Source organism: Prionailurus bengalensis, chromosome D2 (genome assembly GCF_016509475.1).
Source record: "Prionailurus bengalensis isolate Pbe53 chromosome D2, Fcat_Pben_1.1_paternal_pri, whole genome shotgun sequence".
In the NCBI taxonomy this organism is placed as follows: Eukaryota; Metazoa; Chordata; class Mammalia; order Carnivora; family Felidae; genus Prionailurus; species Prionailurus bengalensis.
The window spans coordinates 30159091-30183983 of NC_057351.1; the positions used below are offsets into that span (position 1 = coordinate 30159091).

Consider the following 24893-nt stretch of genomic DNA (forward strand, 5'->3'; position numbering starts at 1 on the left):
TTTGGTTTGGTTTCCCCAAGCACGGGCTGACTGTGGGTAGGGCTGGGGCCAGGGCGGGACACCGGGTCGAGCACCCAAGGGCAGGGAATACTGCTCAGTGGTCCTGGGGTGGGGCTGGCAGTCTTCCGGAGGAGACAGAATGGGCCCTATGTCAGCTTGGGTTGGGGACGCTGCCAGGACCTTCTGGATCCTGCTTGTCCTGCTTTCCTTAGGGGCAGGAGGAGTGGGCCAGCACGAGCTGAGCTTTCTTGGGGCAACTGGGCAAAGAGACTGTTTTCTGCTGAGTGAGGTCAGTGAATATTAATTGAACCTTCTCTAGTAGTGGCTGGATGGTTGGGGCACATGGTTTTTAAATAAGGCTGGCCTCTGTGACTTCAGAAAGGACCACTGCGGGGGAATGGTGAGGGGCACACTCTAGGGCTGTGCCGTCCACTATGGTGGCCACGAGCTTCACGTGGTCAAATTCAAATTAAGCCCAATGAAATAAAACGAAAAATTTGTTCCTCAGGCACACGAGTCACACTTCGAGAGCGTGACAAGTGGCTACGATCTTGGACAGTAGCGTCATCCTAGAACGCAGCGCTGTCCCGCTATGGGCGCTGGTGTATTTTGCAAGGACATCTCAGACCAGCCTTCTTGACCTGGTATAGCGCATGCAGCCTGCTGGTAAGCGTAACCGCTCTGTAAGCGGCAGCGGGCTTCCCTACTTTACCGGTGGAAAATGAGGCTTAAAGAGGAGACGTGACGTGGCCAGGAGCACTGAGCTGGTAACGGAGGCCCAGAACGCCAGCTCCCACCTCTTGTCTCCCCTCTGCCGCTCCTTCCGGCACCCCCGTCTGTCTGTACGGGAGAGAAGCTGGTACGAAGCCTGTGGAGGAGGGGGCTGTCTGGCCAGGGCCAGGCAGGACTGACCCGGGGCAGAAGGGCTGGTACATGCGAGGTTCAGGGTTGCTTGGCCGGATGCAGGGGCCCTGCTCACCCCGTCTTATCTAAAATCTCTCTTGGGCCTTGGGGTTTAGCTACCCTTCACATCCTTTCAAAGCCGGAAACGCAGAAAAGTGCTTTGTTTGGGCCCAACAGAGAACTCTGGAGCCTTGAGTGGCCTCATGAAACAGTTCCAGAATGGAGCCGTTCTTGGGATCTTCCAGGAAACACTCACTGACTCCTCCAGGAAGCCCATCCTGATTTCCTGACATTCTGTTTCTCCCCATTACTTTCTATGGAATTCCCAGAGCCCCCTGTGCCTCTCCATGGTAAGAATCGCAGCTCGCTTCCCATGGACCAGGGAATCGGCAACTTTTTTTGTGCCAGAAACATTTCAGCTAGAGGTTAACAAAAGTAAAGGTATGACCTTTTCTCCGACCCCAGTTCAAAGACCCGCTGAATTCCATCCAGTGGACTGTAGAGGTCAATTCCCACCTCTCTGACCCCTATCTGACCCCTATCTGGTCTTGTGACCCCTGTGACCTCAGGACCTGGGACATACTAGGTGCCTGGTATGTGCCTTTGGGGGTGAAACGGGTCTGTAAGTGCAGACATGCGTCAGCTGGGAGTGAGCTGGCAGACTGGTGACCAGATGCTTCCTGAAGGAGGAGACGCCGGGGCTGGAATGTCACAGGGCCTCCTGCTTCCCGGCAGCTGTGTGAAGCTGGGTTTCTCCCTGCCGAGAAGGAAACTGGTTCCAAGCTGCAGGGCTCAGCGGGAACCTTCAGGCCCAGTTGATGCTGGACCACGGGGCTCCTGCACAGCCTGTTGATGATGCCACAGGGCTTGCAAAGCCTGGGGCGTTGGGCCTGGCCTGTGGCTGCCAGCAGCATCCCCCCCGCTTTGGGCCCCACATGGGCATGGCCATGTGGTCACCCCCTGCCCGCCCCCCCCCCCCCCCAGCTGTCTGTAGCTGAAGATGTCCTGCATGACAGATGGGCCATTTGCTTCCGGCTGGAGCTGGAATGGTCCCCCAGCAGCCTTGGGGGAAAGGCTATAATTAGCAGAGAGGACTGGATGGGATCGCATGCTTACAATGACAGTTAGTTTTATACTCAAATGTAAACATAAACCGATGTCATTGGATATGTAAATATCACTGGAAATCTTAAAGTTCCTGGAAAGGGGGTATGGCTGCCTCTCCCCAGGCCCACTGCCCCTTGATCACTTGAATGAGGAAACCAGAGCGGCCTGTGCTGAGTTGGGAGCCGCCTCAGGGGTTGTCTGCCAGGCTGCTAGGGGGGCTGGGGTGGCAGGAGAAGTGGGTGGGCCGGGAGAAGTATGCGTGTGACGACTCAGTGCACAGTGCTCGTGGAGCCAGGAGGCTTGGGTTAAGTTTGCCACAGGAGTTTTTCCTAGGGCTTTGGTGGTCTGGAAATGTTGTAAGGCTGACCGGCAGGGAAAATGCGATGCTTTGCAACAGGAGGGAGCTCAGACCAAAGGAAGTTTTGTTTCCTGCCGGCAAGGCTGTTCTGGAGTGGGTCCCGGGGCTCTAGGGAGCTTGTAAAAATAGAAGAAGCCACTGACTGCCTTTATGGAGAGGGCTGGGGTCAGTTCTGCTCTGCTGTTTTGGAGATGGTTTTCCAAAGCAGGCTACCTTAACCCAGAAGCATGGCCTTAGGCAGGAATGAGGGACAGCTTAGTTAGATGTCAGGGCCTGGGTCCCCCCGGCCCAGAAGAGCCTGTTTTCCTTTAAAACAGGAAACAGTGGCATGTCTGGGTGGCTCAGTTGGTTAGGTGTCCGACACTTGGTTTCAGTTCCGGAAACGATCTTGCGGTTCATGAATTCAAGCCCCGCATCGGGGTCTGCACAGAGCCTGCTTGGGATTCTCTCTCTCTCTCTGTCTCTCTCCCTCCCCTGCTCGTGTGCTCTCTCCCTCTCTCTCAAAATAAATAAATAAACTTAAAAAAAAATCTTTAAAACAGGAAACACAAAATTCGCAGAAGTATATGGAAGCAATTCTGAAAATACTTAGATATTATCTTGTTGGGTCAGCCACAGAAGGAGAATTTCACTTTTCATCAAGACAGAGGATAAAACCCCACCTCTGAAGCCCTCAAGTACACTGTGTCCTTGCATATTTAATTCACTCCCTGCCTGGGCTGTGAAGACTTCCATCCTGTGCCGTCTTCTTTAAGCACGATCTTCAGCTTTGGGGTGAGGGATCTCTGGGCTCTGGGTCTGATTCAGGGTTAGGGTTCAGTGGGCGATTCCTTAGCAGTCCAGTAATTCAGAAGGGGGAGACTGGGCTTTTTAAAATGATTGTTCTTGTTCCCAGAGGACCCACAGGGCTCAGGACGGCCTCGAACAATCATTTTACCTTGTTCTGGCTTTTGGAGCGTGAACTGACCAGATAACCTTGCTCTGGTAAAGGTAGATTTTATTTCCTATAGAAGTTTTTCCGTGTGTGTGTGTGTGTGTGTGTGTGTGTTCTGCCTTATAAATGTAAACATTTACCCAAGTGGGTACTTTCGATGACATCGTTTCACTCATGGTTTTCCTGATATGGTCAACTTGTTAATAAGTGACTCCTGGCTGAGTCTGTCAGCTGGGTTAGCACCTCCTGTGCTGGAAAGTTCTTCCTTTCAGGCTGGGGGGAAGTGGGTCTCAGTAATCCCGGATTATCTTTTCAAATACAGAGGACCCCCAGGGGGAGATGGCTTCCTGGCAATCCTCTGTGATGAGGGGGGGGGGGGGTGGTTCTAAATAAGCTTGGTCTGTTTGACTTTTGGCATCCTCACTACTTGTCAAAAGTGAGGGGAAAACAGGCACCTCCCTTTACCCAGGATGCAGTCTTAGTGCTCTTTAGAAGGAAGTCACGGAGATCTATTTTGAAGGCACATTGAGCCAATTTAAGACCGGTGAGTAACTGGAGGGGCGGCCTCCTCAGTGTTCTGGATGTGACTCTAGGGTAGCTATGTTCGTGGCATATCTCGCCAACATCCCGTCTGTATGATCCCTCACTTCCTTTCCGGGCACCTTAGCTGGCTGCACCTCAGCTCTGGTTACTCTCTCACACCAGCTTCTCCTTGGAGGGGAAGTGCAGCATAGCTAATGAGGTGTCCTTGCCCCCAGCAGCGTGTAGCATGGAATGTCGGGGTCCTTGGACAGACAGGAGACTGGGTAGACAGCGTTGGCCTCAAACCCAAGGGGGTTGGTTGGACAGTCCGGTTCGCATCCATTCAACGCACGTGGATTGTAAACACTGGTGGTACCTAAATGTCAGGACGGTTCTGGGTGCTGGGGATGCCCAAAAGAGTTGGAAAATCCCTCCTGACCTGGAGCTTATAGTCTTACGGGGGAAGACAAGCAATTAAAAGGTAACAGAAAAAAGTTGCCTGTTACATACTGGTAAGTGCAAAGGAGGAAAATAAAAGGGAGACTGGTGTCAGGACTTTCAGGGGGAGGGATTTTTCTCCTTCTAGATCAGATGGCCCAGAAAGGCCCCACAAAGCAGCTGACAATTGAGCAAAGACAAGAGGGAGGTGAGGGAGGGAGCCATGTGGATGTCAGGAGGCAGAGCATTCTGGGGAGGGGGAACAGCCCGGGCAAAGGCCCTGGGGTTATACGCTAGCGTGTTTTACCCAGTGCTGCTAAAGCAGAGAAAAGGAGGAGAGGGAGTGGTGAGCTCAGACAGGTCATGTGGGCCTATCGTCTGTGATCGAGGTTGATGTTTTTATTCTTACAGAGAACCAGCCTGCTCTGATGAGGGTTTGCCTGGTCACTCTGGTGTGGAGAATGGGCTGGAGGGGGTCAGTCCGGACACTGCTACGGGATCCCGGGCGAGGGAGCCCCAGACTTGTCTGAGGGTTGGGAGTGGTGTCAGCTGATAACACTCCCTGACAATTTAGGGGTGCCCAGGTGACTCAGTCGGCTAAGTGCCCGACTCTCGGTTTCGGCTCAGGTCACGATCTCACGGTTCCAGCGTTCAAGCCCTGCAGCGGGTGCTGTGCTGACCACGTGGAGCCTGCTTGGTATTCTCTCTCCCTCTCTCTCTCTCTCTCTCTCTCTGTCCCTCCCCCACTCGTGCTCTCTCTCTCTTTCAAAATAAGTAAAAAAAAAAAAATCCCTGAAAATTTAGTATGCGAGTTTTCGGGCTGAGAGAAAGGAGGAGCCCCTCCAAGGGGACTTTGTCACCTGAATTTTCCTGATGGAGTGCTATAAGAGTCGTCTTTCCACTGTTGGGAAAGTTGATAACAAGGAATTTGACTTAAAAATCCTCTCAAAACTCCTCCTGCTCCAACCTTCGGCCCTCCTGACGGTCCTTCTGCAAATACAGTCCATATTTACGGTGCTTGCGCGGTGCCCGTCCCCCTGAGCAGCTCTGAAACGTCCTCGGGGTGACCTGCCCGGGTAGTAGTCCTTACAGCGGCCCCGAGCATTTAGGTTTCTGTTTCTCCACTTTCCTTATCTCACGAAAGCCTTGCGGAAACTTGGGGCGTGAGCAGGGCAGAAACAAGTGTCATTCTGACGCTTTTCAGATGGCAACACGGAACCGTAGGCTCAAATACCTGTCTAAGGCCCACGGTTAGCAATGGCGGAGCTGGGACTCAAACCCAGGCCCTCTGACCCTCCAACCAGTGGCCCTTCTCCCGACTCACCAGTATTTGCCTCTAACGCGGCATTTCCAAACAGAGCCTGTATCAGCGCGCTACAGCTGCTGTAACAAAACGCCACAGACCGTGTGGCTTCAACCACAGGAGTCTATTTCCTCACATCTCTGGAGGCTAGAAGTCCAAGGTGAAGGTTTCACAGGGTTGGTTTCCTCTGAGGCCTGTCTCCCTGGTTTGTAAGTGGCTGCCTTCTCCCTGTGGCCTCACGTGGTCTTCCCTCTGTGTGTGTCTGTCCCTCATCTCTTCCTTTTACAAGGACAACAGTCATCCTGGATTAAGACCCACCCGTATAACCCCATTTTAACTTAATTACCTCTTTCAAGGCTCTGTCGCCAAATATAGTCACATTCTGAGGCCCTGGGGGTTAGCAGTGCCCCGTATGAACTTCGGGGGAATACGGTTCAGCCCATAGCGCGTTCCCTCGTCTGTGGTCATCCGGGGTGAGCCCCCCCGTGACGGGCACCATAACCCCCAGACGAACTCTTTGTAGGAAAATCAAGTGACTGCCAGTCCTTCGCTCTCACTCCTTGCTTTCTTGCTGCAGCTGATCGGGGGCCTGATCCTGTCGGTGGGGATCTACGCAGAAGTTGAGCGGCAGAAATATAAAACCCTTGAAAGTGCCTTTCTGGCCCCAGCCATTATCCTCATCCTCCTGGGGGTCATCATGTTCATCGTGTCCTTCATTGGAGTGTTGGCTTCCCTCCGCGACAACCTGTGCCTTCTCCAAGCGGTGAGTTGGCCCCACGCACCCCTCAGCCGGTGGGTGGGGGGCGGTCCTTGGAGTCCCTAGAGAACTGGGGAGACTGCCCTTGGGCCTTTGGGCAGCCCGGTTTGTTTTTTTTTTTTTCAGTCCTTGCCTCAAACCACACTTTCTAGAGGGTTTCCTGGATCAACCTCTCTGTTACGTTGGCCCAAGAGAGACCAGGCCACCTCCACTTTTGTATATAAAGGCTGACTTGAATATTCTTCTTACTTAAACCCTGTGTTGGTCTAGACTCTCTGCTGCGAGTGGGAGAAACCATACTCAAACGAGAGCAAGCAAACCCCAAAGATGTTGGTGGTGAGTCCTTGGCTCACGTAATCAGCAAGCCCACACTGAGACCAGGGCTTTAGATGGTACCCCTGGGCTCCTGCTCTTTCGCCACCTCCCAGCTGGATGCCAGGCTGGGTCCTCAGGCTCTCTTTGCAATGGTCACTAGGCATCTCAGGCCAATAGAGGGTTTATGGCCCTTGATCCCAGAGAGCGTTTCCTGGTAACCTATGGCCGAAGTCCCAGGACTCTGATGGGCCTGCCCGGGCCAAGTAAGTGCCTGCCATGGCGCCAGCCTTACCTGCCCCCCATTCTGCACAGTGAGGGATGGCTCCCCAAAGCTGGGGGTACGGGGTAGGCAGATCCATTCACTCTGTACCCACGTGTGTGTTTGACCTCACTGTCACCTCTCACGTGGGAAGGTCCGAAAAGCCCTGATAAGCAGTGTGTTGGTGCTGCCTGAGGCTGGAAGTTGCTGGCATCAGTTTGGACAATACCTGCTTTGTGATGGGGCAGGGGTGGGGGGATATATCCTTCAAGCCTCAGACATTCTCTCACCCACTCTGGGGGGGGGCGTGCTGGGACGCCACTTCTGAGGGGCTCTGCGGGCAGAGCTGGAAATGCTGTGGCGGCTGCCCATCTAGTCAGGCCTGCCCACTCTGGGTCAGCTCTCCTGGTGGCGGTGGCGGTAGGAAGGGTGTTTTTCTGCCTGGACTCTGCTGAGGACCGTGGGATAAACCTCAACAACCATCTGGCCTGGACAGCTGAGTCACACTTCCTGACCACTGACTGGCCCCAGAGATGGGTTTTCCCGGGGAATATCTGTCCACATCCCGTGCCCTCACAGGAGGAAGGAGGAAAAAGCCCGGGAGCCAGAGGAGCTCCAACAGAGAGGATTCTCCTCATCGCACTTGACCTTGGGGCAAAGGATGCTTCTAAGTGAAGCATCCCTCTAAGTGAATCTCTGCATTTTGTTTTTCAGTTTATGTATATCCTTGGGATTTGCCTCATAATTGAGCTCATTGGTGGCGTGGTGGCCTTGATCTTCCGGAACCAGGTGGGCCTCTGGTGCATGTATCAGCCATGTGTATGCTGAGCTCCCACCGTGCGTGCCCTGGGCTGTCAACTAGGGGTGTGCAGACAGTAGGGTAGATAATTCCTTGTGGAGCGTCCATTCTGCTGGGGAGACGGGCGCTGAACAAGTAAACCAGAGAACAAGAAAACAGAACAGGTGACAGGTGAGTGCCTGGGGTAGGCAAGGCGCAGGGGGAACAGAAGTCCAGACAGAGGGAGCCACTGAAGCAGAAAGGAGCTTGGCAGGTTTGTGGACCAGTGTGCGGGCCACTGGGCTGAAGTGGGTAACTGATGGGGAGGCATGGAAGGAAAAGTCGCAAGGGCCACCAAGACAGACCCCCTAGGTCCTCGTAGGCCATGCTTTAGGGGCCACTTTACACGGGCTGTGTGACCTTGGGCAAGTCACTTAGCCTCTCAGATCCTCAGGATCTCAAGGCGTTATCATTCCTAGCTCTTGGGATGTGGGGTGAGGAGTTGATGAGAGAATGCATGTGAGAACCTGGCGTGGCAATGACCCCCCCGGTTGGACTCTTGCTACACATTAGCAACTCTGTCCTGAAGTCTGGAGAAGAGAAGGGACTGGCCCACGGTCCTGCAAGAAGCTGGTGGCTGTGCAGGGCTGATTTCCAACTCACGGCTCTGTCATTTCTCCCATAGCCCATTCCTTTGTCTTCATCCTGGCCTTGGTGTCGGAGGTGGGACTTGAGGAGCAGGGCAAGTCTGCACAACCTCTGCCTTGTCTGTCCACCCCCTGCCTCCACCCTCCCCACCCAGACAGCTTGGGCCCTGGCGCTCCTGGGCATTGCTGCGGGGCAGTTGCATCAGGACTGTGGCCAGGTTGTCGCTCTTATCAGAAGTTGAGCCCAAGGCAGCATCACTATCCCGGATCCCTCAAATGACCCGGTGTTTGACTCCTACCAAGCTCCTCATGCGCGCAGCTGGATCCTGGCCCGGGTGGGAGCAGGGATGGGCCTTAAACACAGGCTTGTCTCCACCCCCGGAATCCAGGGGCCTTCTTTCCATTTCATGGACTCCAGGAGAGGGGAGGGGAGATTCCCATCTCAGTGGAGTCAGGGAGGCACAGAGAGGTTGGGAAAACTGAGAGCACACAGCAGGATCGAGTCGGCTCAGTCTTCTTTTTCAGTTCTTTGCTCCTCCCCGACCCCAGCTTCACCGAGGTATAGGAGACAAGTAAAATTGTAATATATTCAAACTGTGCAATGTGAAGTGATTACCACAATCCAGTGAAATAACACACCCGTCACCTCAGACGGTAATTTGTTTTTTCTTTAGTGAGAATACTCAAGACCTATTCTCAGCAGATCTCACATACAGACTATGCTGTTGTTAACTATAGTCGCCACGACATGCATTAGATCCCGAGAACTTATTCGTCATATAACTCAGAGTTCGTACCCCTGACCAACGTCTCCCTCTTCCCCCACTCCTGCCTCGGCCTTGGTAACTCCTTTTCTGCTCCCTGGTTCTATGGGTTTCCCTTTCTTAAAAAAATTATTTATTTATTTGTTTGTTTATTTGCTTATTTTGAGAGAGAGAGAGAGAGAGAGAGAGAGACAGAGCATGAGCAGGGAAGGGGAAGAGAGAGAGGAGAGAGCAAGAATCCTAAGCAGGCTTTGCACTGCCAGCACGGAGCCCAACACGGAGCTCGAACTCACGAACCATAAGATCATGACCTGAGCTGAAGTCAGACTCTTCATCGACTGAGCCATCCAGGCTCCACTACCCCCCACCACGCCCCCCGCCCAACTTTTTTGTAGATTCCACGTATAAGTGATACCATACAGTATTTGTCTTTCTCTGACTGGCTTATTTCACTCAGCATAATGCTCTCTAGGTCCATCCGTGTTGTTACAAATGGAAGATTTCCTTCTTTTTTTTTATGGCTAAAGAATATTTCATTGTGTGTATATGCAATGGATGAATATACGTACGATACAATATAAAAATAAAAATATATAGGGGCTCTTGGGTGGTTCAGTTGGTTAAGCATCTGACTCTTGATTTCAGCTCAGGTCATGATCTCACAGTTTGTGAGATCAAGCCCCGTGTCAGGCTCTGCACTGACAGCCGGGAGCTTGCTTGGGATTCTCTGTCTCCTTCTCTCTCTGCCCTCCCCCGACTCATGCTTGTTCACTGTCTCTCTCTCAAAAATCAGTAAATAAACTGTAAAAAAATAAAATAAAAATATATGAATTAAAAAATGTACACATATATATCTCCATCATCCGTCAATGGGTACTTAGGTTGTTTCCATAGTTTGGCTATTGTGAACAATGCTGTACTATATATAGCCAAAGGATATATTGCACCATTATTTTTAATTTTTGGAGGAACTTTCTTACTGTTTTCCATAATGGTTGTGCCAATTTACACCCCCACCTACAGCGTACAAAGGTTTCCTTTTCTCCCCTCCAATATTTGTTACCTCCTGTCTTTTTGATAATAGCCATTCAAATAGGCATGAGGTGGTATCTCATTGAGGTTTCAGTTCACATTTCCCTGATGATGAGTGATGTTGAGCGTCTCTTCATATACCCGTTGGCCATCTGGATGTCTTCTTTACGAAAACATCTATTTAGTTCCTCTGCCCATTTTTAATCAGATCATAATTGTTGTCATTGTTGTTTGCTATTTAGTTGTAAGGTTTCCTTATACATTTTGGATATTAACTTCTTATCAGATATATGGTTTACAAATATTTTCTCCCATTCTGTTGGTTGTCTTTGCATTTTTTTGATTATTTCTTTTGTTGAAACTTAAAAAAAATGTTACTGATTTTGAAAGAGAGAGAATGTGAGCAGGGGAGGGACAGAGAGAGAGTGGGGGAGACAGAGAGAATCCCAAGCAGGCTCCATGCTGTCAGCGCAGAGCCTGATGTGGAGCTTGAACCCACAAGCCGTGAGATCATGACCTGAGCTGAAATCAAGAGTCAGATTTTAACCGATGGAACCACCCAGGTGCCCTGAAACCTTTTAGTGTAATGTAGTCCCACTTCTTTATTTTTGCCTTTGTTGCTTGTGCATTTGATGTCGGATCCAAAAAATCATTGTCATGACCAACGTGCAGGACTTTTTCCCCTATGTTTTCTTTTAAGAGTTTTGTAATTTCGGGTCTTATGTTTAGGTCTTTTATCTGTTTTGAATTGACTTTTGTGTATGATGTAAGCTGATGGTCAAATTCATTCTTTTGCATGTGGATATCTAGTTTTCTCAGCACCATTTAAGAGACTATCTTTTTCCTGTTGTGTATTCTTGGTGCTTTTATCAAAAGTTAGTGGGTATGACTGGGTTTATTTCTAGGCTCTCTATCCTGTTTTGTCGATCTGTATGTCTTGTCTTGTCTTTTTTTTTTTTTTTTTTGCCAATACCATACTATTTTGATACCTATAGCTTTGTAATATAGTTTGAAATCAGAAAGTGTGATGCCTCCAGCTTACTTTTTGTGCTCAAGGTTGCTTTAGCTGTTTGAGGTCTGTTATGGTTCCATACAAATTTTAAGATTATTTTTTCTATTTCTGTGAAAAAAGGCCATTGGAATTTTGATAGGTATTACATTAAATCTGTAGATCACCTTGGGTAGTGTGAATAGTTTAGTAATATTAATTCTCCCAATCCGTGAACGAGGGATACTTTTCCATTTATTTGTGTTGTCTTCAATTTCTTTCATCAGTGTTTTATGATTTTCAGTATACAGATCTTCCACTTCCTTGGTTAAATTTCTCCCTAAATAGTTTATTCAACTTGATGCTATTGTAAATGGGTTTGTTAATTTCCTTTTTTTTGGATAGTTCATTGTTAGTGTATAGAAATGCAAATGATTTTTGTATGTTGATTTTTGTATCTTGCAACTTTACTGGATTCATTTATTAATTTTGACAGATCTTTGCTGGAGTCTCGAAGATTTGTATATGTAAGATCATGTCGTGTGCAAACAGAAAATGTTACTTCTTCGTTTCCGATTTAGATGACTTTTATTTCTTTTTCTTGCCTAATTTCTTTGCTCTGGCTTAGGACTTCCAGGACTATGTTGAATAGAAGTAGTGAGAGTGGACATTTGTCTCTTCCTGATCTTAGAGGAGAAGCTTTTACTTTTCACCATTGAGTATGATGTCAACTGTGGGCTTATTATGTATGGTGTTTGTCATGTTGAGGTACATTCTTTCTATACCTAATTTGTCGAGTGTTTTTTTGATCAGAAAAGGATGTCAAATTTTGTCAAATACTTTTTCTGCATCTGTTAAAATGATCCTGTGACTTTTATCCTTCATTGTTAATGTGGTTATCACATGGATTGATTTGCAGATGTTGAACCATCCTTGCATCCCAGGGATGAATCCCATTTGATCATGGTGTATGATCCTTTTAATGTACTGTTGAATTTGGTTTGCTGGTATTTTTCTGAGGATTTTTGCAGCTATGTTCATCAGAGGTATTAGCCTATATTTGTCTTTTCCTATAGTCTCCTTGCTTGGCATTGGTATCAGAGGAATGCTGGCCTCGTAATGACTTCAAAGTGTTTCCTCCTCTTCAATATCTTGGAAGAATTTGAGAAAGATTAGTATTAATTATTCCTTAAGTGTTTGGTAGAGTTCACCAGTGAAGCGTCTGGCCCTGGACATTTACTAGTTTACTAGTTCCTGACCCGTGATTGGTCTGTTCAGATTTTCTATTTCTTTTTTAACTTTGATTTTTTCATTTTTTGTCTTTTTATTAATTTTTTTAATGTTTATTTTATTTTGGGGAAAGGGAGAGAGAGCAGAGAGAGAGAGAGGGAGATACAGAATCCAGAGCAGGCTCCAGGCCCTGAGCTGTCAGCACGAAGCCTGATGCAAGGTTTGAACCCACTAGCTGTGAGATCATGACCTGAGCCGAAGTCAGATGCTTAACTGACTGAGCCCCCAGGTGCCCCTGTAGATATTTTTTTAATTGACTCTCTAGTCTCTACTTCATTTATTTCTGCTCAGATCTTTGTTACTACCTTCCCTCTCTACTAACTTGGGGCTTGGTTCGCTCCTCTCCTTCTGCGTCCTGGAGGTGTAAAGTTAGATTTTTTATTTGACATTGTTCTCTTTTTTTCTTAAGGTAGATGTTTATCACTATAAACTTCCTTCTTGTGACTGTTTCCGCTGCATCCCCAAAGTCTTGGTATGTTGTGTTTCCATTTTCGTTTGTCTCAAAATATTCTTTTATTTCCCTTTTTCTTTGCCTCATCAGTTATCTTTTCGATCTGGTGTCACTACCTGCTCCTCCCTTTCCCCCTTTTCTGCTTTTCAGACTGTCTGCTCAGAGCTGGAAGATCGGGGTGTTGGTTCATTTCTCAGCAGCCTGAGGGGAGAGAGGTTTATTCCATTCGTCCGTGGGGATGTGTTTCTGTGCAGCCGCTGGGCCCCCAGCCAGCCTGTGGCTTTCCAGAGGTTACGGAATAGTGCTTTCCTGGCTAGAGCCAGGTCCAGGTTGTGGTCAGCAGCATCGACTGTTTTCATAAACGGTACCCTAAGTGAGCAGCAGTTCTGGTTTCCAGAGCACTCTCACAAAGGCGGCCCGATCAGCCATCTTCCCAGTGCCCTGTCGCTCAGCAGGGGCCATGACACCCACCACTCCTTCTTCCACCGAAGGACCTCCACCCCCTAGACCTCACAGCTGAGGACGCCGTGGGTCAAGGTCAGGGCTGAGAGTTTCTCATTATCTCATTATCCCCAAACCCTGAGGATTGGATGGTGTGTCCCTTCATGGGGCCTGTCAGGGGAGGGTCTCTGTGTGCAACCCAGGAAAGACCCTCACCGTCAGGGCTCTCAGCTCTTTGGAGGCTCATCGTGGGCCACGTTCTCATATGCCTGTGATGCAGAATTCAAAATCATTGAAAAATGAGATAGGAAATTATAAATGCGGTCAGATCTCCACCATGAAAAAACTAGGCCTGGAAAAATCTGGAAGATAATAGAAATATTATCATATTAACTTTTATATCCTCTGAGGGGTAGGGCTAGGGTGATTTTTATTTCTTCTTTGTATTTTTTCCCTAGCTCCCAAATATTCTTTTTCTTAAAATCATGGGAAAAAATACCACCTAAAAAAAACAATGTCCCTCCCAACCCGAATGTAAAATATGAGACTGGCCGATGGTGAGGATAGGGAAACAGCCTGGCTGTTGATGTCAGTAGGAAGGGGCGGTGTAAGGTGGAGAAAAAGGTGAGGAGCCATGAAGGTCCGCTTCCAGGAGGAGGTGAGTTCTCGATTCCCTTTCTCCTCACCAAGAGGAGAAGACATATTTCTCTGAGACACACTGTTAACAAGTCTGGCCCCACGGGCTACCAGTCAAGTCTAAGTCGCTCTTGGTGACAAATGAGGACAAATTAGGCTAACGACCTCACGCTGGGTTCCCAGGAAGGTGCGCGGGCCATGGCCCCAGCCAGGCAGCAATATATAAACATGCCCCTGGATATAAGGAAGAAAGTCTCCATCCCTGACCCTGGGTGGCGTTTCTGCTGTCAGGCATGACCTGGCGGTCAGACTGAAGCGGCTTCTCTGTTTGCACAGAGCCTAGTGGCACCGAGACCCGAGGGCTCGGGCGTCTGAAGTGCAGTGTCCTGACCCCAGCCAATGGGAGGAGAGTCTGAGTGACCTCCACGATGGTTCGCGTCTCACCGTGACCTCCTAGTGCTGCAGCTTGCTCCAGGACCTCTCCCGAGGGTGTAGGGGTGTGGGAAGAGGGCAGCTCCTGCCCATGTGCTCCCAGTCAGGCAGAGCTGAGCGGGACACCCAGAGGGTGCCGGGCTGTAGCTGGTGCACCTGTATGCCCGTCGCAGGCCTCCTTGCCTCTACCTTCCTTCTGCTACCAAGGCAGGGGTGAAGAGTGGCCTCTTTCCTGGCCTTGACCAGAGGGTGCTGTGGTCACACCCAACACCGGGCCAGGGAACGGTGGACAGCACCCAGCCTGTTTTTTTTTTTTTTTTATCATGGCCCTGGCACTAGCCGGTTCTGGACATGCCCTTGAAGTTCAGGGGCAGGGAGAAAGGAGAAGGCACGGTGGCCCGCTTGGCTGAGCACGCAAACGTATATAACTTTCCCATCTGGAGCCAAGTAGAGAAGGTTCTGCTGAGATCTGGCCAGACCCTCACAGCCGGGGTGCCCCGCTGTGGACAGAGTGTGGGAGGGACAGCTGGAGCCCCAAACACCTGCGAAGCTGAAGCATGGCCTCCTCTCCCTCGGGATTAAACCCGTGACGTCCGGCCAGGTCTGAGGAAGGGTCTAGCACGTGTTCCGGAGAACCTTGTAGCTTTCTCTGCTCCTTTTTTCTTGCTTCCTGGGTTCTCTTCTGGTCTTGCTTGTTAGATTTGGGCCCCCTCTCAGGACTGGAGGCAAGAGGACAAGTCCCCACAGTCTGGGGCACTGAGGGAAACCCGGAGGTGCCGGCTCAGCCCAGGTGCAAGGGAAGGAAGTCCTAGGCCGAGCACCCCCTTCCACACTGTGGGAACCGGGCTGGTACTGGTGGCAGTGGGGCCGCAGCCTGGGGTCTCGGGAGCTGAGGAGAAGGCAGCGGAAGCTCCATCCCCAGAGGCCAGGCAGGAGGCTCCTGCCAACGTCCTGCCCCTCCTCCCTTCTCCGCCTGCTCCCAGCCTCCCAGCCTCCCAGCCCTGGGTTGTGGCTGCCACGGGTCCCACTCCCTTGATTCCTCATTCGGTTTTTTAAAGTTTATTTATTGATTTTGAGAGAGAGAGAGAGAGAAAGCACAAGCAGGGGAGGGGCAGAAAGAAAGAGAGACAGAACCCCGAGCAGGCTCCACGCTGTCAGTGCAGAGCCTGATGTAGGGCTGGAACTCACGAACCATGAGATCATGACTTGAGCCGAGATCATGACTTGAGCTAAGACCAAGAGTCGGTCGCCTTAACCAACTGAGCAGCCCAGGCTCCCCGATTCCTCGGGCTCCCCAATTCCATTTAAAAGCAGAAAGCACCTCTACTGGGAAAGCTGCTGTGGAGGCTTTGGATAACTTTAAAACTAGATTTAAAAGAAAGAACTAGAAAGGACAGTTCTTTGTAGCTTGCCTCTGGTGGTTTAAACACTGTGCTCTGAAAATCTTGTGGCCTTTGATGTTTGCTTACTCTTTGCTTAGTTTAGCCCGGGCCACGTGGCCCCTGAGGCCACATATTCACGGTGCCACAGGCAGCGCATGCACACAAGAGCACAAGAGCAAGTGTGATCCGAAGAGGTCCCTGAGGAACTGGGGACGGTCCACGCAGCCTGGGACATCTGTTCCTCCTGCCCATTCCACGGACCTCTGGCGGGGCCTCCCTTCCCTGCAGGGGCCCGGCTCAGCTTACCAGATTGGAGGCCTGATTTTCACAGAGGCCTTTTTCGGAGTCAGCATGTTTGGAAAGTGCCCAGAGACTGAGATGGTTTGGAGAGAAAGGTCAGAGCGGCTCACCAAAGAGGGAGGGAGAGGCTTCTCCCCTCGGCTGACCCTGCCCCGGGCCTCCTGCCCTCATCCCCTGCCCCCCAGCTCTAGCCCCGGGGGAGTCCCAACAGTATGTGACCCAGTAGAGGGGCGAGGAGGTGGCCACTGGACTGGGGTAGGTCCAGGGGGACATGGGGGACTGTGTCTGCAATGCCTCGAGAGTTGACTGAAACAGGCCCTGACCCTGGCATCACCCCTGCATCTCCGCTCACCCAGGGGCCCCCTGCAGCGTGCCGTTCAATGCCATGAGCTCATTCCCTTGCCCTACCCTGGGTGGCAGACTGGCCCCACCCTAGTGTCCTGTTTCTTAGGTGCCCCCAACAGTGTCCCAGCTGGCTGGCCTGTCCCTTCATCACCCAGAGGGGCGGGCACCCAAGGTTGGAAAGGTTTCATGGCCTGGGGCCTCTGAGAAGCGTGGGCCTGAGGCCAGGCGGGTCCCTGCTCTGCGCGGGTTGTGTGGCCAGCCGGCCCCTGCCCCGGGGTCAGCGCAGGGGCTGAGGGCTGGTGAGAGCACGGTCGTTGGCGCGCCGGTGAGTGGACTTGCCCCATGTCCCCCGCAGGCCACCGTCAAGGTTGTCGGCTCCTAGGTCTGCCTCTGAGCAGCTGGCCTTCATCAGCAGAGGGTTTTCCTTCTGGCCACAGAGATAGGCTTCCCCGAGCCGGTCTCCTTTATTGTCTTGGCTTTGAGCAGTGAGTGTCGGGAAGCACGTGGCTGATGTACCCTTTGTTCCTCTCTTCCTGATACTGGAGATGATGTGGGGAGATGACCCCAAACTGAACCTTGAGTTCTTATTTTGGCTTCTTAGTGTTGTCAGGCTGGGGGTTCGCCACCTTGGTTCTAGCGTCTCTCTGCCAGTGACCAGTGAGGTGACTGTGGTCAGATGGCCTCCCTGGGCTGCAGGGTGTTTGTGGGGTCCCAGGCTAGCCGCTGGCTTTTGTTCTGGAGGCCGTCTACACTCACATCTCTCCTCCCCATTTTGCAGGTAAGGAACTGGAGGCTCGGGTATTAAATGCAGCGTCCGCGGCCTGGCTGGCTGCGGGGGCCTGTTCTTGACTCTGAGCCTCGACAGCATCTCTCAGCTTAGTCTTTGGTCCTCGGAACTGGAAGTTACCTTAAAGACGGGCCCGCAGGTTTGGTTCACCAGTGGGTAACTCAGGCTCAGAGAGGAGAAGTGGCTGTGGTGGGGCCCGCAGCCCAGGACCAGGCCTGGGACCCAGGGCCCGGTTTTCCCAGGGGCGCCCACAGGCGCCTCCCCTGGGGATCGTCTGGCTCCAGAGCCAAGAATGCCCCCTTTGTGCCAGCACGATCTCTGGTGATATGCGGGCCTCCCCGCTCTGAAAGCCCTGATTGTTGCTCTGAGCTTGGGGTTGGGCTGCCCACACTCCTGCCCCCACCCCTGCCCGCTGTGGGGCCTTTTGTGCTCCTGGATTTCAGCACAACAGCCGAGCTGTTGATCCAGAAGGCCCAGTGTGACCGGGAGAGGGCGATGTGCCAGCACCCCTCCCGGTCCGAGCTAGGGGGTGGGCCCTTTGTTCAGGCCAGAGCCCCGCAGCGATGAACCGCTGGGGAAGTGAGGAGAGCTGATTTCCAGTCCTGGCCGGGCCCCTAGCCTGCCTGCTCTGTGCCCTGGCAGAGTCAGGCCCCTCTTTGGGCCTCAGTTTCCTTATCTATAACGCAAGAGCTTGGATAGCAGCTGAGAGTGGAGAGGAGGTCTGGAGGACCAAAGGAAGACTCACTTCAGGCCTGTCTTTGGACAGTGGAAGGAACACCAGGCAGGCACCAGGGCCAGCCCAGTCCCAGCCTGGCGTGGCTGCTTCCCTGGGGAAGGGCCCCATCTCTTGGGTCCTGGCCTATCTGATCTGTATGGGAAAGCGTGTGAATCACTCCTGCTTAGACATGGCAGAGGGACTAAGGCATCAGATGGGCACGGGGGGCATGGAGAGGGTGTGGGCAGGGATGTGGTGGGGCGTTCGTGCAGGCGGGGTGGGAGCTCCTTGGGCACGTGGGCACTCTGTTCCAATCCCGAGTCCTGGGAGACCTTGGATTGGGCTCAGGGAGGGGAGGTCTGTTTCTTTCATACTGTCTCCATCTAAATAGACCATCGACTTTCTGAATGACAACATTCGAAGAGGAATCGAGAACTACTATGACGATCTGGACTTCAAAAACATCATGGACTTTGTTCAGAAGGAGGTGAGCCAGGCGCCGTGGGTCAGAGACACAGCTGCCATGCCCTTTGCCCCCCGACTCGGGACCCTGCTCAAGAGGGTGAGGGTGACGGAGCAGGGGCTTGTCCGCTCCCAAAGCAAGTAGCTGGCCACGTTGGGAGGCAATGGTGTGCCATGGACAGCCACCAAGTGTAGGGCCTGACCTTCTCAACCAGTCCTCTGCCCACGTGCCTGGCCCAGAATGTCCTTACTCTTCTTGTCTCTCCTTAGTTACTACCCTCCCCTCCCCCCCAAAAGAATAAGGTCAGGTAAAACCAAAAGCCACCTTGCAGGGTCCCAGGGTACCCTTCTCTGATGGGCAAAGACCATCCTTCCTTGAGGTGGGAGTGACCTCCAAGCCACCCAGTTCAGGGTCCGTTCAGTGACGGGGAGCTCACTCCCTGTCAAGTCAGGGACAGCCCTGATGTGGAAAGAGCTCGTCCCTGATCCCACATCCTCCTGCATTGGGGAACAGAACACGACGTCCCCTTTTCCCCCATAGCACTTCTGTGAACGCGACGATTGTCATTTTGGGACACTGTCCTTCTCCCCACAACGTCTACCCAAGTCTGTCGATGCAATGATAAGCCCTCAGTGGCTTCTTACACCTCGGTCTCATTTAGTCCTGAGCCTCAGGTTCCTCATCTGCATCAGGGAGGGGCCCTCGCTCTTGATGTCCTGATGTCATTGTGCCTTGACGTTGCACTTCTGGGGACATGGCCTTGGGACCTGCTTCCCGTGCTAGCCGTCAGTGAGAACCAAATCTCACCGCACCCAGGGCCACCCGCAGTGGCCACTCCCTTGGCTCAGGCCTTCACTGTGGTCACAACAGGTGCAGCCTCCGGGAGGCCCCTCTCTGCCAGGGGTGTGGCGGCCAGCTCTGACCGTCGGGTGAAGCATGATGTTTTTATTGGAACCAGCCTTCAACTGGCTTGGGGATTTCATTTCTCCCCGGGTGGGGCGGGGCGGGGTGACTTATGCTCGGTGCCAGGCCCCATGCTGAGTGCTTCGTGTATGGCCTGGCTCTGTCACCCTCAGCTCAGCTGTGCAAAGCTGGCATTGCTCTTCCTGCTCTGCGGATGAGGATCCGAGGCCCAGAGAGGCTGGTCAGCTTGCCCAAAGTCACACAGCTAGGAGGGGTAGCCTGAGGATTTGAACTCTGGTCTCTTGGACTGCAAAGCAAATGCCGTTTAACTGCACCCTGGGGAGGCACTTCCAGGTCCTAAAAACTGCCGGAAGGGCTCCCTGGGGGGCTGCGGAAGGGTGTCTGCTTTGTGTCTCTCTGGCATCATCACTCCCCTAGTCAACCCTGCAGCGACTCCCCATCACTCAGAATATGATCTCAGCTCCCTACTCATTCTGGCTCAGTAGGCTCTGCGTGCTGCGGCCCAGGCCGGCCTCTCCCCTTCGTCCCTCCCCTCTCACTCGCCCTGCTCCTGACAGGCCTCTGTGCCCGCTGCCCACATACCACTGGCTCATTCTGTGGGGCCTATGCACTGGTGACTGGCTCTTCCCTGCTGTTCGTGTTTCAGATTAAATGTCATGTCTTCAGAGGGGCCTCCCTGACCTCCCAACGTACGGTCGCTCCTGCCCCGCTCCCCCTCCTCCACTCACTCCTCCTCCTCTTCCTCCTCCTCCAGGGAGCCACTGGCTCCTCGGATCTGTGCCAGTGCAGGGGCTGGTGCCCGGAGAAGCTAAGCCAGGGGGAAAGGAGGCCCGCCCTGTCCCCACCCTCGGTCCCGAGCCCACATGGCAGGCCGTGTGTGTGTCCCTTTGCTGAGGAACACCCCCAGGCCGAGCTGGGGTGGCTGTCGCATAAGGCCACTGGGCTGTTGGGGCGTCCACGGAGCCCTAGTCTCTGGGACCTTCAGGGTTGAGCAGCTGCACTGGGGACGTGAAGATGGGGGTCGAAGAGAACTTTCCCTCCAGTGTTTGGTACCCTCCCCATACCCACCCTGGGAGGCTGCCCAGCCTTGGCCTGCGTGCCCCTCTGGCGATGGGGTGCTACTGCCTCCCGGGAGAGCATAGGACAACCTGCCGACCGCGGCCCCGGGTGCTCCCCCTACCAGGAGACCCATCGTAAACCGCAGGGTCTCCCGGCAGGGCCCCTTCCTGGTCCGTGCCTGGGGCCTCGGCGGTGACACGGCACCCCTCTGCTCGCCTCTCTCTCAGTTTAAGTGCTGCGGCGGAGAAGACTACCGGGATTGGAGCAAAAACCAGTACCACGCCTGCGACGCCCCCGGACCCCTGGCCTGCGGGGTGCCTTACACCTGCTGCGTCAGAAACACGGTACCCGCTGCTCCTGGCCTCCCGGGCTGGCCAGGCGCCTCTCGTCTTTCAGGAAGGGGGTGGGGGTGGGGCAGGAGGTGGTGGTCGTTGCCACGGCTTCCCGAGTCCCCAGGGCCACTGACAGGGGTGCATCTGGGGGTGGGGGCGTGGAAGGCTGGTCTTTAAGAGCAGTGGTCGTGAGCAGCTAGTGAACACTTCTCACGTGCAGGCCCGTCCTAGGCTCTCTTGGATTATTCAGCCCTTTCCACAACACCTTGGGGTGGGTCCTGTTATTTTACCCACTGTACAGATGAAGAAATTGAGGCACCCAAACATCAGGGGCCTGCCTTCGTGGGAGGCTGTCCTGTGTAGTCGCCACTTATAAACGAAGGGCTTCTTCAATCCTGTGTTTGACTAACGTGTCCCCCAACGGCTCGGTTTCTGGATTGGAACGAGGTGGAGAGCTTTGCAATTACTCATGCCTGGACAGTCATGGAAAATGTCTTTTCGAACATCTCTACCATTCTGTGCCCACTGCTGGATTCTGTAAACCAAGCAGCTGCCGGTGGGCATGGGGGGGGGCCTCACCCTTGAGTCAGGGAGTCAGTGCCAAGTGCATCGGCCCTAAAAAGAGCCTGGACCAGGAGAGAAGGTTTGTTTGGAAATTTTAGCTGCCGTTTTAGGGTAGCTTTCTGGGAAGGGGGAGCGCTGGAGAAGAGCCCAGCATTTTCAGAGAAGCCTGTGTTTGTGTGTGTGTGGGGGGGGCGGTGATCTTGAACTTCGTCACATAGGGCAGTGGCACCTGAATGTCCACGTCAAGCTCTGGAAGTCCTACGTGTGTTTATTCATTCAGCATATATTTGTTGAGGACCCGCTATGTGCCAGATGTGATTCGAGGTCCTGGGGGTCTGTAGACACATGGAGAACTCTGCCTGCACGGTACTGACGTTTTAGACCAACAAAGTATGGGCCAGATTGTACCCTCAAAGGTGGCAAATGCTAAGGAGAAAAATAAAGGAGGGGCGTGAAAGATTGTGATTTTAGATATTGAGAAGGTAGTTCTCATAACACCCTGAAGGAAGTGAAGGAGTAAGCCATGCATATCTGGAGGATGCACTTCCTGGCAGAGAAGTGCACATGCAAAGGCCCTGGGGTGAGAATTGCCCCGGTGCATTTGAGAAACAGCACAGAAACCACTGTGGCTGGAGCAGAGTGAGCGTGGGGGAGAACAGTAGCAGATCAAGTTGGGGACGTCATGGGTGCCCTGAAGACCATGGTCAGGACTTTGGTTTTCCCTGGAGGGACAAGGAGTCAAATGGCGGGCTCGAGTGGCTAAGTGGCAGATCTGACTTCAGGTTTACTAGGATCACGCTGACTGCTGGGAGGGCAGAGGTGAACATGGGGAGTCTGATTAGGGGCGGTCCGTGTGTCACAGGTCAGGCTGTCCGGGAAGCAGGCTCTGAGATGCTGGTTAGCCAGAGCAAGGTCTGCAGGACGAGTCAGCAAGCTGAGTATCCAGGAGAGCCAAGGGTTTAGCTCCAGTCTGAGTCCAACAGCCTGAGAAGCAGCAGAGCTGACGGGGTAGTTCCTGTCCGAGGGCTGGAGGCTCAAGAGCCAGGAAGAGCCAGTGTCTCAGTTCAGGTGGGCAGTTCGTCGGGCAGGAAGAATTCTCGGTTTCTTGGGGGAGGGCAGCCTTTTTGTTCTGTGCAGACCTTCCACTGATCAGATGAGGCCCACCCACATTAGGGAAAGCAATCTGCCTTACTCCATGTACTGATTTAAATATTAATCTCCCTGGAAAACACCCTCAGAGAAACACCCAGAATAATGTTTGACTAAATATCTGGGCACCCCACCCCGGGCCCGGTCAAGTTGACACATAAAATTAACGACACGTAACAATCATCACGAGGGCTGACAGCTAAGGCTCCTGCCGATTGTGCTCGCAGTGTTTCAGGGGTTCCGGGAAGCACCCACCCCACCAGGTGGGAGAAGACAGAGGCTCAGAGTCAGGCGATGGTAACGGAGGTGATAAAACCTGGTCAGCTTCTGGCTTGGCTTTGCACGTAATTGCACAAGATTTGCCGACAGTTCAGATATGGGAGGTGGGGGAAAGGGAGAAATGAGGAGGACTCCCGGGTTTTGGTTTGAGCCACACGAAAGACGGGGCTACTGTTGCCTGAGAGGGGAGGACAGCAGTGAGGCAGGTTTGGGGGATCAGGGGTTCAGTGTGACAGGCGGAGCTTGGGAGCCGGGTGGCATTCCAGCAGGGATGTCCAAGAGGCAGGTGGATATAGGCGTCTGGAGTGTGGGGAAAAGTCCAGGCTGGGCATATCAACGCGGACCCTGCAGGGAAGCGAAGTGTCAAGTCCGCATCTGGACGGGAACAGTGAGGTGGGGAGGTGACACTCACCCAGCTGGGCTATCTCTGTCCTGTATTACAGAACCACTGGTGGGCTCACCTTGTGTCTCCCACGGGATTTTCCTCTCGCGATAGAAAAGAGGGTGTTTCCTTCCTTCCTAGAATCTGCGTGTGAACTCGTGTATGGATCTTTTTATTTCACCCTATTTCATTTAGCCACGGGGTCTGAATGGACACACAGGAAATACACAGGAAAAAACTCAAGTTGAAAATAATCAGAAGCCAGAGCCTTATGCTTGGTGGTTGAGAGCTTCCTGGCAGCCAAAGGAAAAGAGGAGACGTGAACATAATATACATTGTTATGTTCAACGGAGGAAAGCAAGCTTCTTCTTCAGGGAAAGTCACTTTCTCCCCCTAGCTCTCAGCATTAAAAGAAATGTCTTATACAAGGCTTCCTACAGGAGACTGGAAACAGCAACAGGGATCACTCGGGTAAAATTTGGTTATGCTGTGATGTCCCCAAGGCCTGGGTTGGCGTAGAGGGCACTCTGCCTCTCCGTTAAATGGCCTCAGACTGCCGTGCCTGTTGAGCTCTTGGGCCCATGTTTATAGATATCCACCCTCTCAGTTTTGGCTACCCTTAGGGGGCCTGTCCCCCAAGGCGTCTCTCCCCCCCTTCCCCCTGGCCTCTCAGACCCCAGGTACCCCAGCTCATCAGCCCTGTGCCAGAGTGAGAGGCGGCACTTGGGAAGAACCCTTGTGAACTTTGCTGCGTTCGTTTTTGGGCTGCTCAGAAGCCCCCTTCGTGACCTCCTGTCTGTGGCCCTGTGCCAGATGGAAAAGGCCACCAAGTACTGGTCTCAGGGCCTGCGAACCTTCAGCAGAGGCTCTGGAGAATACTCGTTCTGTGCTCAAACCTAGACAGGCTTTACCTTTGGAAAGAGCCATGGAAGCCTCTTACCCCTCTTACCCCTCGGGGGAGGGGGCTCTCCTGGCAGGGGAGGCGTGTCCAGAGGAGGGGTCGGGGCTGTGGGTGCAAAGGAGGCCTTGCCAGGTGCATGTCTGCTCCCTGAGGGCAGGGGCGATGCCTCCAGGGCTGGGAGCACCGTGCAAAGTGGTTAATCTTGTTGCCTTCCATATACCGTGCAGATGACCTACTTATTATGTTCATTGTGGGTCCCCCTTTCTAGAATATAAGTTCCATGAAGGCAAGGACTTTCCTTTGTTTTTCTACATTCCCAACACCTAGACCATTGATTGGTACATAATAGGTGCTCAGTTAATATTTGTTCAGTGAATGAATGAACAAGTAAGGTGTTTTCTACCATTTTCTATCATTCCCGTCATTCTATCATGCACCTGCTTCCCAGGCCTGACCCTCTCCATGGGGGTCATGTTCACCCCCTGGAGGAGCCACAAATGCTGACCTGTGTTAAGTGGATGCTGGCCAGTTTGGGATCAGGGGGCGCCTGGGGTACAGTCTAGACTGAGGGAGGTTATTTTGCCCACAAACCAGGTCCTGACATCTGAGATGAGGCCTGCGGTCCAACCTGCTCTTTTGGAAGGGGAGTTGACAGCCTTCCTTGCCTTCCAGGGGCTGGGATCATGTCCAAAGTCACTCCAGCCAGCATCCCTTTGTTCTTCCACGTGGCTGGCCCTGAGATAAGCCGTTGACGGGTGTACCTCACTTTATGGTCAAAACAGCCCCATGAGGTGGGTTTACTGATCACCATTGCTTCATCGAAGACACCAAAGAATCTCATTCATTCATTCATTCATTCATTCAACAAATACTGATTGAGCGCCATCTAAGACGGGTCACAGAGCTCATAAGTAGCAGAGCCAGACCCGGACCAGGTAAGCATGATGCCAGAGGCT

At 52.7% G+C, this 24893-nt stretch overlaps 1 protein-coding gene across 1 annotated transcript in view; it reads left to right on the forward strand.

Moving 5' to 3' along the window:
- Positions 1–24893, forward strand: part of TSPAN15 (tetraspanin 15) — a 49915-nt gene that overhangs the window by 21354 nt on the left and 3668 nt on the right. Inside the window, exons 2-5 of the mRNA XM_043596517.1 lie at positions 6143–6328; positions 7611–7685; positions 18276–18371; positions 20558–20674. Coding sequence (XP_043452452.1) covers positions 6143–6328; positions 7611–7685; positions 18276–18371; positions 20558–20674 — 474 coding nt within the window. The remainder of the gene's footprint in view (positions 1–6142; positions 6329–7610; positions 7686–18275; positions 18372–20557; positions 20675–24893) is intronic.